The following is a 12,906-nucleotide window of genomic DNA, read 5'->3' as shown; positions in this document are numbered from 1 at the left end:
GTCTAATCAAGACCTTAGTCTATTTAAAACTTATACTAAAACTAAGGATAAGATTATTCTGTTGGGAGATCACCACTCCACGAAAGTTGCTAGAACCGACGAGGTGGAACTGAAGTTTACCTCTGGGAAGACCCTCACGTTGAAGGACATTCTGCACACTCCAGAGATACGAAAGAATTTGGTTTCGGGCTATCTCCTCAACAAAGTCGGGTTTACTCAAACTTTAGACGCAGATATATATACCCTTGCAAAAAATAATGTATTTCAAGGGAAAGGGTATGCAACTGAGGGAATGTTCAAATTAAATCTAAACCTTAATAAAATGAAATCTTCTGTGTATATGCTTGTTTTTATGAATATTTTGCATGCTAGACTCTTGTCATGTGAATAAGAATTTAATTAGTAACATAATTAGGTGCTGAAATGATACCTAAGTTATCCACGAATGATTTTGATAAATGCGAGTATTGTAGTCAGGCTAAAATTACTAAAACTCCGCATAAATCTAATATTAGGAATTTTGAGCCTCTAGATTTTTTCATTCTGATGTCTATGAATTTGATGGCATATTGACTAGGAACAGTAAAAGATATTTCATTACTTTTATTGATGACTACTCTAATTTTACCTTTGTATACCTGCTGAAAAATCAAAGTGATGCTTTTTGATGCTTCAAACTTTTCATTTTTGAAATAGAGAATCAGTTTAATAGAAAAGTTAAAAGACTTCGTAGTGATAGGGGAACTGTCACACCCCGCCCCAGACCACCCTCTTAGCCTAGGAAAGGGCGTGATTGCAGCAATTATCAACCCTGTGGCTTCTTCATTTACTGCTACTAACTGTTGCGGAATAACTCTGATACCAATATAAAAGTCATATACAGGCGGAATATCTTTAGGCCAACATTTATTAAGTTAGAAGCATAACATATTTAGAGTCATTACAACACTAGACTCACAATGTCCAAAACCGAAAATCCTAGTCCCTATATGAACAACAGTAACATGTGTACAATATTAACAGTAACCACCTAAATAGACGGGTTACAAATCTCTTTATCCTTTAGTGGCAGAGCAGATATAGAGCTATCTTCAGAGGATTTGACCGCTACCTGTGGGGGGGGGAAAGAAAACATTTGAAAACAGGGTGAGCTTGCGCCCGAGTGAGTGACTTAAGAAAGATAATTGATTCTCATGCAAAATCTCAATAAAGAGTTTAACTGAAATATAGCTTCTACAGTACTTGTACTATAGTATAAACATTTTCCAAGCATAGAAATATAAGTTGTTTGAATCATAAAATAGTAAAACTATTTCTCAGTTGAGGATAACCCTACTTGCTGGGTAAAAACAATCCCAACACAACTACTAGTCAAGAGAGAACCCTTTTCCTCAATCTCTGACTCTACCTACGTGCACGTGGCCATACTAAGTACCGTCATACCTTAGGTACTACTGTTCAGTACCTTCTCAAAACGCCCTTCAGTATCTGGTTGGTTTGGTACCTTCTCAAACATCCTTCAGTACAAATAGATACTTTATCAAATGTCCTTAAGTATCTAGTTGGGCGGATACCTTCTCAAAATATCCTTCGGTATCGCGTTTTAAGTAAAACTAGTCATAAATGACTTTCTCTCTTTAAAGCATGTAAAGTATAAACATATAAAAACATGGCTTTAAAGGTACTAATGCCATGTTGAGTATATTTAACACATATAAAATCGCTTTTCATAATTTCTCACACATGCATGCGTTTAAAACATAACTCATGGTTTGCTTGGATTCACTTTGTAAAACTAGCTGGCATGAGAATAATCTTCTTTAAAACATGCTTTCTATAACACGTTGTAATCAAACATTTTAAGCAAATATTTTCGTCAAACGTTTTAGCCACTCACCTTGATTGCTTAGGAGCTTTTCACTCTAGTAGCTCCCTTCTCTACCTCGGGCTCCCTTTCACCCCAGAATCTAGATTCAATTTACAGCTCAATTACTCATAGTTATAAATCTTATTTTTGAGATACTTCTTTCTACAAACATATTCTAAAATGTCTCAGGAAGAAAAGAAGGTATTTTAATTATTTTGAGATACTTTTAGCTAGCTATAGTAGTTTCAATTTTACTTAGTTTAGAAGCCGCGTCTTATTGTGGGGTGAAATCATCCTTACTGTGTGTTTATGTCATAAATAGAATCCCAAAATCTAAAAATAAAACTTCATCTTACGAAATTCTTCAAGAATAAGTAACCAAACTTGTCCTACTTAGAACATTGGGTTGTCTAGCCTTTGTAAAGATTCCTGACCCAAAAAGAAGAAAATTGGTTAGTAGAGCTTACGAGTGTGTCTTTATAGGTTATGCCTTAAATAGTAAAGCCTACATGTTCTATGATCTAGTGAACCAATGATCATTGAGTCAAATGATGGCGACTTCTTTGAAGATAGGTTTCCCTTTAAATCATGGATAAGGGGCTCTGGTTCAAGTGGTATAACCCTAGTTAGAAATCCTAAGCCTAGAAAGGAAATTGACCCAAGACTAGAAGAAGCAAAAGAGCTAAAACCGCCAAATATTTTGGAAATGACTTCCTGGCCTACAATGTAGAGAAGACCCTAAAGATCTAAGAGCTGCCTTGTCCTCAGTAGATGCCAACTATGGCAAGAAGTATAAATCATGAGATGGACTTACTTGAGTTAAATAGGACTTGGCATTTAGTAGATCTACCCCAGGATGTAAGGCAATAGGGTGCGAATGGATCTTAAGGAGGAAACTTAGACCTGATGGGACTGCCAACAAATTTAAAGCCAGGTTAGTAGCGATGGGCTTTTAGACAGAGAAAAAACGTAGATTTTTTGACACTTTCTCTTATGTACTAGAATTATCTTTATCCATGTCATGTTCTCTCTCGCTGCCTTTTATAACTTCATAGTACATCAGATGGATGTAAAAAACCGCTTTTCTAAACGGTGAACATGAAGAAGAACATGGAACAACCTGAGGATTTTGTTGTCCATGGTCAAGAAAACAAGGTGTGTAAATTAGACAAATCTCTCTATGGACTAAAACAAGCTTCTAAGCAATAGCATTGAAAAAATTGACAACCTTATCCTATCTATAAGATTTCAAGTTCAAATGAAACATAACGAAAATACATCTATCATTAAGGTTTGATAATTAACCTCTGCACTATCTTGTGTCTATATGTAGATTGATTTATTGATCTTTGGGTCAAACTTGCACGTCATAAATGATGTAAATCAATATTGAGTGCGAACTTCGACATGAAAGACTTAGGAGAAGCTAGTGTAATCTTAGGCATAAAAGTAAATAGGTCTGAAAGGGAATTCTTTGGATCAATCTCACTATATAAGAAAAGATCTAAAGAAATATAATTACTTTGAGTGTTAACTAGCCTATACTCCTTTATGCCTAGTGTCAAGTTGTTCAAGAATACTGATGATAGTGCCAATCAATCTGAGTATGCGAGATCATAGGCAGTCTAATAGATAGCTGCGATGCATTAGCCTGACATAGCTTATTGCTGTTAGGACTACTTGTAGGGTTTACAAGAAGACCTAGTAAAAAGCATTGGAATGTATATAGAAAGAGTCATGAGATACTTAAAGAAACCCAAACCTAGGATTTACATTATAAAAGTTTTCCAATGTCCTGGAAGGGTTCAACGATGTTGATTGAACTCTTTTCAAATGATTCAAAGACTACAGTGGCTAGTGTTTAATATGGTTGGTGGAGCTATCTCTTTAGAAGTCCAAAGAAACAGACTATTTTAACCCAATCTACGATGAAGTCAGAAATGATAGCACAGCGACAGCTAGTGAAGAAGCAGGCTGGCTTAGAAGTCTACTATCAGAGTTTTATCTAGTGAGTGACTTAAGAAAGATAATTGATTCTCATGCAAAATCTCAATAAAGAGTTTAACTGAAATATAAGCTTCTACAGTACTTGTACTATAGTATAAACATTTTCCAAGCATAGAACATATAAAGTTGTTTGAATCATAAAATAGTAAAACTATTTCTCAGTTGAGGATAACCCTACTGTGGGTAAAAACAATCCCAACACCAACTACTAGTCAAGAGAGAACCCTTTTCCTCAATCTCTGACTCTACCTACGTGCACGTGGCCATACTAAGTACCGTCATACCTTAGGTACTACTGTTCAGATACCTTCTCAAACGCCCTTCAGTATCTGGTTGGTTTGGTACCTTCTCAAACATCCTTCAGTACAAATAGATACTTTATCAAATGTCCTTAAGTATCTAGTTGGGCGGATACCTTCTCAAAATATCCTTCGGTATCGCGTTTTAAGTAAAACTAGTCATAAATGACTTTCTCTCTTTAAAGCATGTAAAGTATAACACATATAAAAACATGGCTTTAAAGGTACTAATGCCATGTTGAGTATATTTAACACATATAAATCGCTTTTCAATAATTTCTCACACATGCATGCGTTTAAAACATAACTCATGGTTTGCTTGGAATTCACTTTGTAAAACTAGCTGGCATGAGAATAATCTTCTTTAAAACATGCTTTCTATAACACGTTGTAATCAAACATTTTAAGCAAATATTTTCGTCAAAACGTTTTAGCCACTCACCTTGATTGCTTAGGAGCTTTTCACTCTAGTAGCTCCCTTCTCTACCTCGGGCTCCCTTTTCACCCCTAGAATCTAGATTCAATTTACAGCTCAATTTACTCATAGTTATAAATCTTATTTTGAGATACTTCTTTCTACAAACATATTCTAAAATGTCTCAGGAAGAAAAGAAGGTATTTAATTATTTTGAGATACTTTAGCTAAGCTAGTAGTTTCAATTTTACTTAGTTTAGAAGCCGCGTCTTATTGGTGGGGTGAAATCATCCTTACTGTGTGTTATGTCATAAATAGAATCCCAAAATCTAAAAATAAAACTTCATCTTACGAAATTCTCAAGAATAAGAAACCAAACTTGTCCTACTTTAGAACATTGGGTTGTCTAGCCTTTGTAAAGATTCCTGACCCAAAAAGAAGAAAATTGGTTAGTAGAGCTTACGAGTGTGTCTTTATAGGTTATGCCTTAAATAGTAAAGCCTACATGTTCTATGATCTAGTGAACCAAGTGATCATTGAGTCAAATGATGCCGACTTCTTTGAAGATAGGTTTCCCTTTAAATCATGGAATAATGGGGCTCTGGTTCAAGTGGTATAACCCTAGTTAGAAATCCTAAGCCTAGAAAGGAAATTGACCCAAGACCTAGAAGAAGCAAAAGAGCTAAAACCGCCAAATATTTTGGAAATGACTTCCTGGCCTACAATGTAGAAGAAGACCCTAAAGATCTAAGAGCTGCCTTGTCCTCAGTAGATGCCAACCTATGGCAAGAAGCTATAAATCATGAGATGGACTTACTTGAGTTAAATAGGACTTGGCATTTAGTAGATCTACCCCAGGATGTAAGGCAATAGGGTGCGAATGGATCTTAAGGAGGAAACTTAGACCTGATGGGACTGCCAACAAATTTAAAGCCAGGTTAGTAGCGATGGGCTTTAGACAGAGAAAAAACGTAGATTTATTTGACACTTTCTCTTATGTCACTAGAATTATCTTTATCCATGTCATGTTCTCTCTCGCTGCCTTTTATAACTTCATAGTACATCAGATGGATGTAAAAACCGCTTTTCTAAACGGTGAACTTGAAGAAGAACATGGAACAACCTGAGGATTTTGTTGTCCATGGTCAAGAAAACAAGGTGTGTAAATTAGACAAATCTCTCTATGGACTAAAACAAGCTTCTAAGCAATAGCATGAAAAAATTGACAACCTTATCCTATCTAAAGATTTCAAGTTCAATGAAAATGACAAATACATCTATCATAAGTTTGATAATAACCTCTGCACTATCTTGTGTCTATATGTAGATGATTTATTGATCTTTGGGTCAAACTTGCACGTCATAAATGATGTAAAATCAATATTGAGTGCGAACTTCGACATGAAAGACTTAGGAGAAGCTAGTGTAATCTTAGGCATAAAAGTAAATAGGTCTGAAAAGGGAATTTCTTTGGATCAATCTCACTATATAGAAAAGATTCTAAAGAAATATAATTACTTTGAGTGTAAACTAGCCTATACTCCTTATGACCCTAGTGTCAAGTTGTTCAAGAATACTGATGATAGTGCCAATCAATCTGAGTATGCGAGCATCATAGGCAGTCTTAGATACGCTGCCGATTGCATTAGGCCTGACATAGCTTATGCTGTAGGACTACTTGTAGGTTTACAAGAAGACCTAGTAAAAAGCATTGGAATGTTATAGAAAGAGTCATGAGATACTTAAAGAAAACCCAAAACCTAGGATTACATTATCAAAAGTTTTCCAATGTCCTGGAAGGGTTCAACGATGTTGATTGAAACTCTCTTTCAAATGATTCAAAGACTACAGTGGCTATGTGTTTAATATGGTTGGTGGAGCTATCTCTTAGAAGTCCAAGAAACAGACTATTTTAACCCAATCTACGATGAAGTCAGAAATGATAGCACTAGCGACAGCTAGTGAAGAAGCAGGCTGGCTTAGAAGTCTACTATCAGAGATTCCCTTATGGGAAAAGCCAGTACCATCTGTATTGATCCATTACGATAGTACTGCAGCAATCGCAAAAGTTCAAAACCGTTACTACAAGGGAAAGAGACATCAAATATGTCGTAAGCACAGTACCATTAGAGAGTTTCTCACTACTGGTGCAGTTAGAGTGAATCACATACGAACTGATGAAAATTTGGCAAATCCTTTGACAAAAGGACTGGCCAGAAAAAAGGCTTTCAGAACCTCAGAAAGGATGGGACTCATGTCTATCGAAAAATGAATCATAGTGAGGAAAACCCAACCTGTAGACTAAAAATCCCAAGAAACAGGTTCAACAGGTAATAACTAATCATGAGTGATATATAGTGAATCATGCTAAACCAAACACAGAGTTCCATTCCTATGACTTAAAGTCTGAGCATGATATCCTGAAGCGTAAGAAAGGTTGAACTTAGTTCTTAATGAGATCTATACTTGATGACTAGTGGGGTACCCAGCTACATGAGTACCCTTGATAGACTCACTTGTGTGAATGTGGAAGTGAGGGCCGCTTTCTATGGAGTTTTTAGGCAAACTCTCTAGAGCATTCACTAAATCGGGATTCACGTGCTAGGCCTTAAAAGCATGGGCTTTCGTACTACACCCTAATGACACTCTGTGTGAGATGCTGTTAGAGATAGAGTTCAAAATTAAGGGTTACTCTAGTATATTCTGAATCATCTACACTATGTAAAAGTTCAAGTCGTAAGACACCTTTGCTTATGCACAGTGTTGTATAGATTGAAACTGCTCAATGAAAATCTTTTCTTTCTTCTTGTTTTGTTTAAATTTCCAAGTGGGGGATTGTTGGGTGCAAATTTAACTTTCAAAACTAAAGGGAACCAACTTTTTTAATTGGAGAATCCTACATTAGAAAATTTAGTGTTGGAAGTCTCCTTTATATACTCTAACCTTGTGTTTTGGGTTTGCGCCCCAAGGGGTACCCATATTTTGGAGGGAGTGAGGAGATAGACCAATGTGAGTTCGGTGGACATCTCACATGCGTGATGCCACCGTCCGGTCGGGTGTGGCGTGTGTGTGTGATGATTATTTTTAATACAAAATACTATTTTATTTGATTATTTTTAAAACGGTTCGTTTCGACACTGAAGGTCTATAAAAGGCGAGGCCTTCAGTAGTTCGTCATATACAAAATTCATTTTCTAAATTCTCTCTTCATTTTCCTCTCCTCCTCCATCTTAGCTTTCCGAGCAGTGAGTTTAGAAAGGGTGTACGTTCCGATTGGTAACGATGCATTTCCTATCGATTTCATTTGGTTGTTTTATCTTGGGGACGACATGACAATTTTCATACCTACTTGCACACTTGGGCAGAGCCGTGAAACGTCTTAAAGAGAGCGAGCTCCGCGACTCAGCCTATAATGAGTTTCTGTTTTGCAGGTTTTTGCTCTTCGGCTTGACGGCACAGCCTTGACAGTTTACAATTTGTCGTTCTCCTTGCCGTTTCCAACCATTTTTTTATAGCTAAATATCGTGTAAATTTTCATTGTCACACATTTTTGTTGTGGTGCAAAGTTACATTTTCTTTTTATCAAAGAAGGGTCTATATCTCAGTGGTAGAGCATGCATCTATTTTTTCTTTTTAATTTCTAGTTCCTTTTAATCGTTAAAGGAGCAACGATATTTTATCTGATTCTTACCCCAATTATTCCCACCAAATGACCGTTTTTAATGTGCGCAACACCCATCTATATTTCTATACCTCACTATCGTATTAAATTGTCATTGTCACGTTTATTTTCCATTTGGTGAAAAGTTACATTTTGTTATAGAAGAATAGTCAGTAGCTTAGTGGTAGAAGATTTGAATGCAAATTAAGAGGTTAATGTTTCAAACTCCTAAAAGCCTAAATTTTTTTTTATTTCTTGTTCTTTTTTCTTAATCATTAAGGAGCAACAATATTTAATCCTACCTCAATTGCTCCCACCATTGTGCGCAAAACCGTTCTAATTTGTATAGCTCACGTCACGTCAAAATTTGCATCGTCACATCCGTTTTTTTTTTTAGTGAAAAGTCTGGTGTGGACGGGTATTTCTTTAAAATATTTTGAAGGCCAAATGTATAATTATAACTTTTGAAACAAAGAAGTGCATAATTGAAAAAGATCCAACATTAATTGCAACTAAAGTCAGAATTAAGTCCCCTAAAACTATGATGAATCCCACTAAAAGAATTAACACAATTAAGTTGATAGTGCTTGAGAGTGTTTATGAGCTAAAAGTGGGTGTTTCCTACTAAAAAGTTAATTTGAGGTAACAAAGGAATTGCAATTGTGAAGTTAAAACCCATTACCAATCCTAACATGAATAACCTCTTTGAATCACTTTTTTTTTTCTTACTTGGAAACACTTTTAAGTACTTTAAAAGAATTCCAAATTGGTAAAAAATTATGTTTTCCTCATTTTTTTTTCTTTTATTTTTTTAGAAGCATAAAAATTAAAGCGATTTGCAAGTTAATAAAATGAAGAGGAAGACGGAACAAATGTTGATGAATTGAAGTTCTGGAATGTTTCCTCTTCGAAGAATGTTTTATTGCTTCAATACAATTACAATGAAGTCTCCTTCACTTAAAAGGAGAAGAAGGGGCTCAACCCATTTATGTAAATACACAGAGAAATAATGAGAATAATATAGAATAGGGGTGTTCGTGGGTTGGGTTGAATTGAAGTACTTTTTAGACCCAATCTAATTGTTAAATTTCTTCAACTCAAATACTTTTTATTAAAAAATGAACGCAACCCAACCCAATCATAAAATATTTGGGTTGGGTTGGGTTGGTTCGGATTACTTGGTTCATTAATTTAATTTTTTATTCTAAAATAAGTAAAATGTTAATACGTATAAATTTGATTTAATTATTTTTTTATATTGAATTAACATTAACAACTCAATTTCAATTTATATAATGCAAAATTTCTTTCAAATGTGCTAAAAACTTCTTTTATGAGTTGTTAGAGAATAAATTATCCAAAACGTAATAAAATTAAATAAAACAAACATAAATATATGTACATATAATTGATTCCTAAGTATAAAAAAGTATTTACATTTTAAAGTAAATAACAAGTTCGGGTGCTTTGGGTTACTTTAGGTGAATCCTTGAACAAACCCAACCCAAAAAATTTCATTTATTTGAATAATCCAAATGAGTTGATAACCGAACCCAAAATCGGATTGGACTCAATTAATCAATTTTTTCAGGTCATCGGATTTTTTTTTAACACACGGGGATAACATAAAGGAATATTACAAGAAATTCTAGCTATGTGGAGCAATCCTACTGGATACCAAGAAACCGAAATTGTAGCCAAAATCTTTCTAGAATATCAATTTAGTCTTTGCACAGTCAGCGCCACGTCAGCTGTCATATGGCGACGTGTCACGCCTTTGACTATTCTCCGCTGTATGACTATTATCCTTAAAATCGCACGCCAAACTGGGGTCTTAGTATCGTCGTGGTTTTAATTCTAGAGGTAGGAAAGTAACTAAAGAAACAAATAAAAATTTTGAAAATACAAAACTCAAAATTAAAACTTTAGTCATTTCTAAAATTTAAATTACTAAACACTAATTTCACCTAATATCTTCTTTGTTTGGTTTTAACAGTAAAAAAAATGACCACTTTTGATAACTATTTTGAATTTTTTTTTTATTTTTTGAAAACAACAATACTTGGCTTTTATGCATGGCACTTTAATCACACATAAGAAAATAAATTAAGATATTCAAAAAAAAAAAAAAAAAAGTAAGATGCTATGTGACATTATGATTATATAATTTTGGGATGTATAAAGATAAGTGTAATCCAAGATGCATTCAAGTATTTTCCTTTTGAAAATTAAACTTGTAAATAGTACTTCTACCTATTGGTTGATTTTATTTGTTATTTACTTTTGAAGAATTGTTTTCGGAATACAAGTCAAGTTTTGAAAACTACAAATGTAGATTTGAAAACTTCTTTTCTTGTTGAATTTTCTCAACTAATTCAAATATTTACTTAAGAATAACATGAAAACTATGCAAAAAAGAAAAAAAAAAATTGTGATAGAACACGCGTCATTTTAAAAAATAAAAATAAAAATAAAATGGTTATAAAAAAAGATGTAGTTTTTAAAAATTAAATTTTTGAAAATTATAATAAGAAAACTGAAAAAAAAAAGCATAGATTTAATGAGTAAATAATCAAAAACTAAAGAGTTAATTGTGTCAACTTAGTTGGATAAGATATATCGGTTAACTTATTGAATCCTCAAATCTTTAGTATTTTTTTTGTAAAATAATTAAACGAAAAAGTGATTTTTTTTTTCAAGGAAATGAAATGAAAGCTTAATTATCAAGCAACAATTTTAAGAACCAATGAAATTGAAACCAGTTAGAAACCAAACCCAGCATTCAAACTCAAGCCAAGCACTGATCACTGGCTCAACATTTAAACTTACATTTACTTCTCTCAACTGTCCCCCAACGTTCTCTGCCCTTTAAAACCCTAAGCTCACAGCTCCATTGGCCAACAACACACACAAACACAAGTGTAAGTCTTGGAGAAGGAATCAAGAAGAAGAAGAAAATGGCCAAATTGTTCATGGCTTTGCTCTTGGCTCTTGTTGCCACTCACGCCCTAGCTCGACCTGCGCCAGACACCACCTTCAATGACCAAAAGAACTTCCTGTCCTACGGTGGCCTTGGTGGCTACTCCGGCATCGGCAGCAATGGCCTCCCGTTCGGTGGGGTTGGAGGTGTCATTGGAGGAACTGGCCTCGGTGGCGGTCTCGCTGGCGCCACTGGAATTGGTGTTGGTGGTGGTTCTGGTCTTACTAATCCCTGAAGTTATTTAATTATTAGGGTATGAACTTTAGTTATTTTGCTTTTTAAGTGGAGTACTATCGATCTAACATTACCATGTTTTCGTCCTTTGCTTCATGAGAATTTCATTAAATTATTTTGTTTGATGTTGTGTTACGTTTTTGTTTCACTTGATTTAAATATTGCCATTATTTATGTTAGGCATAAACTAGAAGGTTTGAATTGAGAATTAACCTTACTAATCATCTCAATGATATTGTCATTACTAATCATCTCAATTTATATTACCATCAAAGCTCAACCATTTTACCATCAAACTAAAATAGATATAATTCAATCGACATAAAGTAGTTTAAATTCTCCAAAAAAATAAACAGAATTACTAGAGAACTATTAATCCTTACTTTATTTAACCATTTAATTCTCCGTAGTTCGAAAGTCACCTTCACATAAATAAAATACACACACATGCTTAAAGTGAAGACATATATATACATCCAACTATTATAAACACCACCACATCCCTTTATCAAACAAAGACTCTTGGAATTGAAGCTGCCAACGGCCTCATCGTCTCCCTAAGTTCTGTCTTCAGGCCTTCCCCACCACCGTTTGCCATCGGATGGACCCCGTGGTCCGGTCCCGACATGTACTCTCTCTTCCTCCTCTCTTCCTCGAACGAGACCCCATACTTTTGCTCAACCTCTGAAAATCAAATCATATCAATATTTTACAAAAGCTCAAATTCATAGACCTCTGAAACAATACAATTTGTTCGCTAGCGCTCCTTACTCTGTTGTAGATTCTCATCGAGTTGTCCATCTCGAGTTAGCGCCATCATTAGCTGGGGGATGCCGAGTGGTAGAATGTCGCCTCGATCCACCTGCATGCCAATAGTTGAGCCAGAAAATTTCGTCTTGTTCTAGTCTCAATGGTTAGAAAGCTAAATTCAGGATCTACTACCACTTGAATTTGTTTCGATTTTGAAGATGTAATTAAGCTAAATAACCTAAAAATACACTTGTTTCTCCCATTTTTCGCTTACCTACTACATCAGCTCAATCAGGGACACAACCATAAAATGTGATGATTTCTCACACCCGAACCAAATGAAAAAGACCAAGGGTCGTGTAAAAACACACTTAGAAAAAATATTCATAAACTTTGTACTTTCTTTAGTAAAATGTTCCTAAAATTTTTAAAAGTTTTAAGAGAATTAAAAAAATACTTATTGTTAGTTTTAAAAAAATAAAAGTTAGAATATTAATACTTTAATATTTTTGAAACAAAATATACAATTTTGGAGTATTTTTATAATTTAGCCTATCCAAAATTAAGCTCAACTAAAAACTAGGGAGTTGGGGAGGAACATAACCTGCCAGAAATGAAAGACTTTGCCATATGTCTTGCAGACCTGGTCCAAGTCAAGGCGCTCGATTGGGCCCGGGACACCAGGAAGGAATA

General features: G+C 34.7%; 1 protein-coding gene across 1 annotated transcript in view; it reads right to left on the bottom strand.

The window, feature by feature from the left end:
• Positions 1 to 11,822: 11,822 nt before the first annotated feature.
• The window catches only part of LOC120086941 (oil body-associated protein 1A-like), a 2,519-nt gene continuing 1,435 nt past the window's right edge, over positions 11,823 to 12,906 (bottom strand). The window contains 3 exon segments of the mRNA XM_039043750.1: positions 11,823 to 12,147; positions 12,235 to 12,325; positions 12,818 to 12,906. The exon segment at positions 12,818 to 12,906 is cut by the window's right edge and continues 15 nt beyond it. Of these exon segments, the coding sequence (XP_038899678.1) occupies positions 11,972 to 12,147; positions 12,235 to 12,325; positions 12,818 to 12,906 (356 nt within the window). The 3' untranslated portion in view covers positions 11,823 to 11,971.

This window comes from Benincasa hispida, chromosome 9 (assembly GCF_009727055.1).
Source record: "Benincasa hispida cultivar B227 chromosome 9, ASM972705v1, whole genome shotgun sequence".
Lineage (NCBI taxonomy): Eukaryota > Viridiplantae > Streptophyta > Magnoliopsida > Cucurbitales > Cucurbitaceae > Benincasa > Benincasa hispida.
This window is presented reverse-complemented; position numbering and strand designations above follow the sequence as displayed.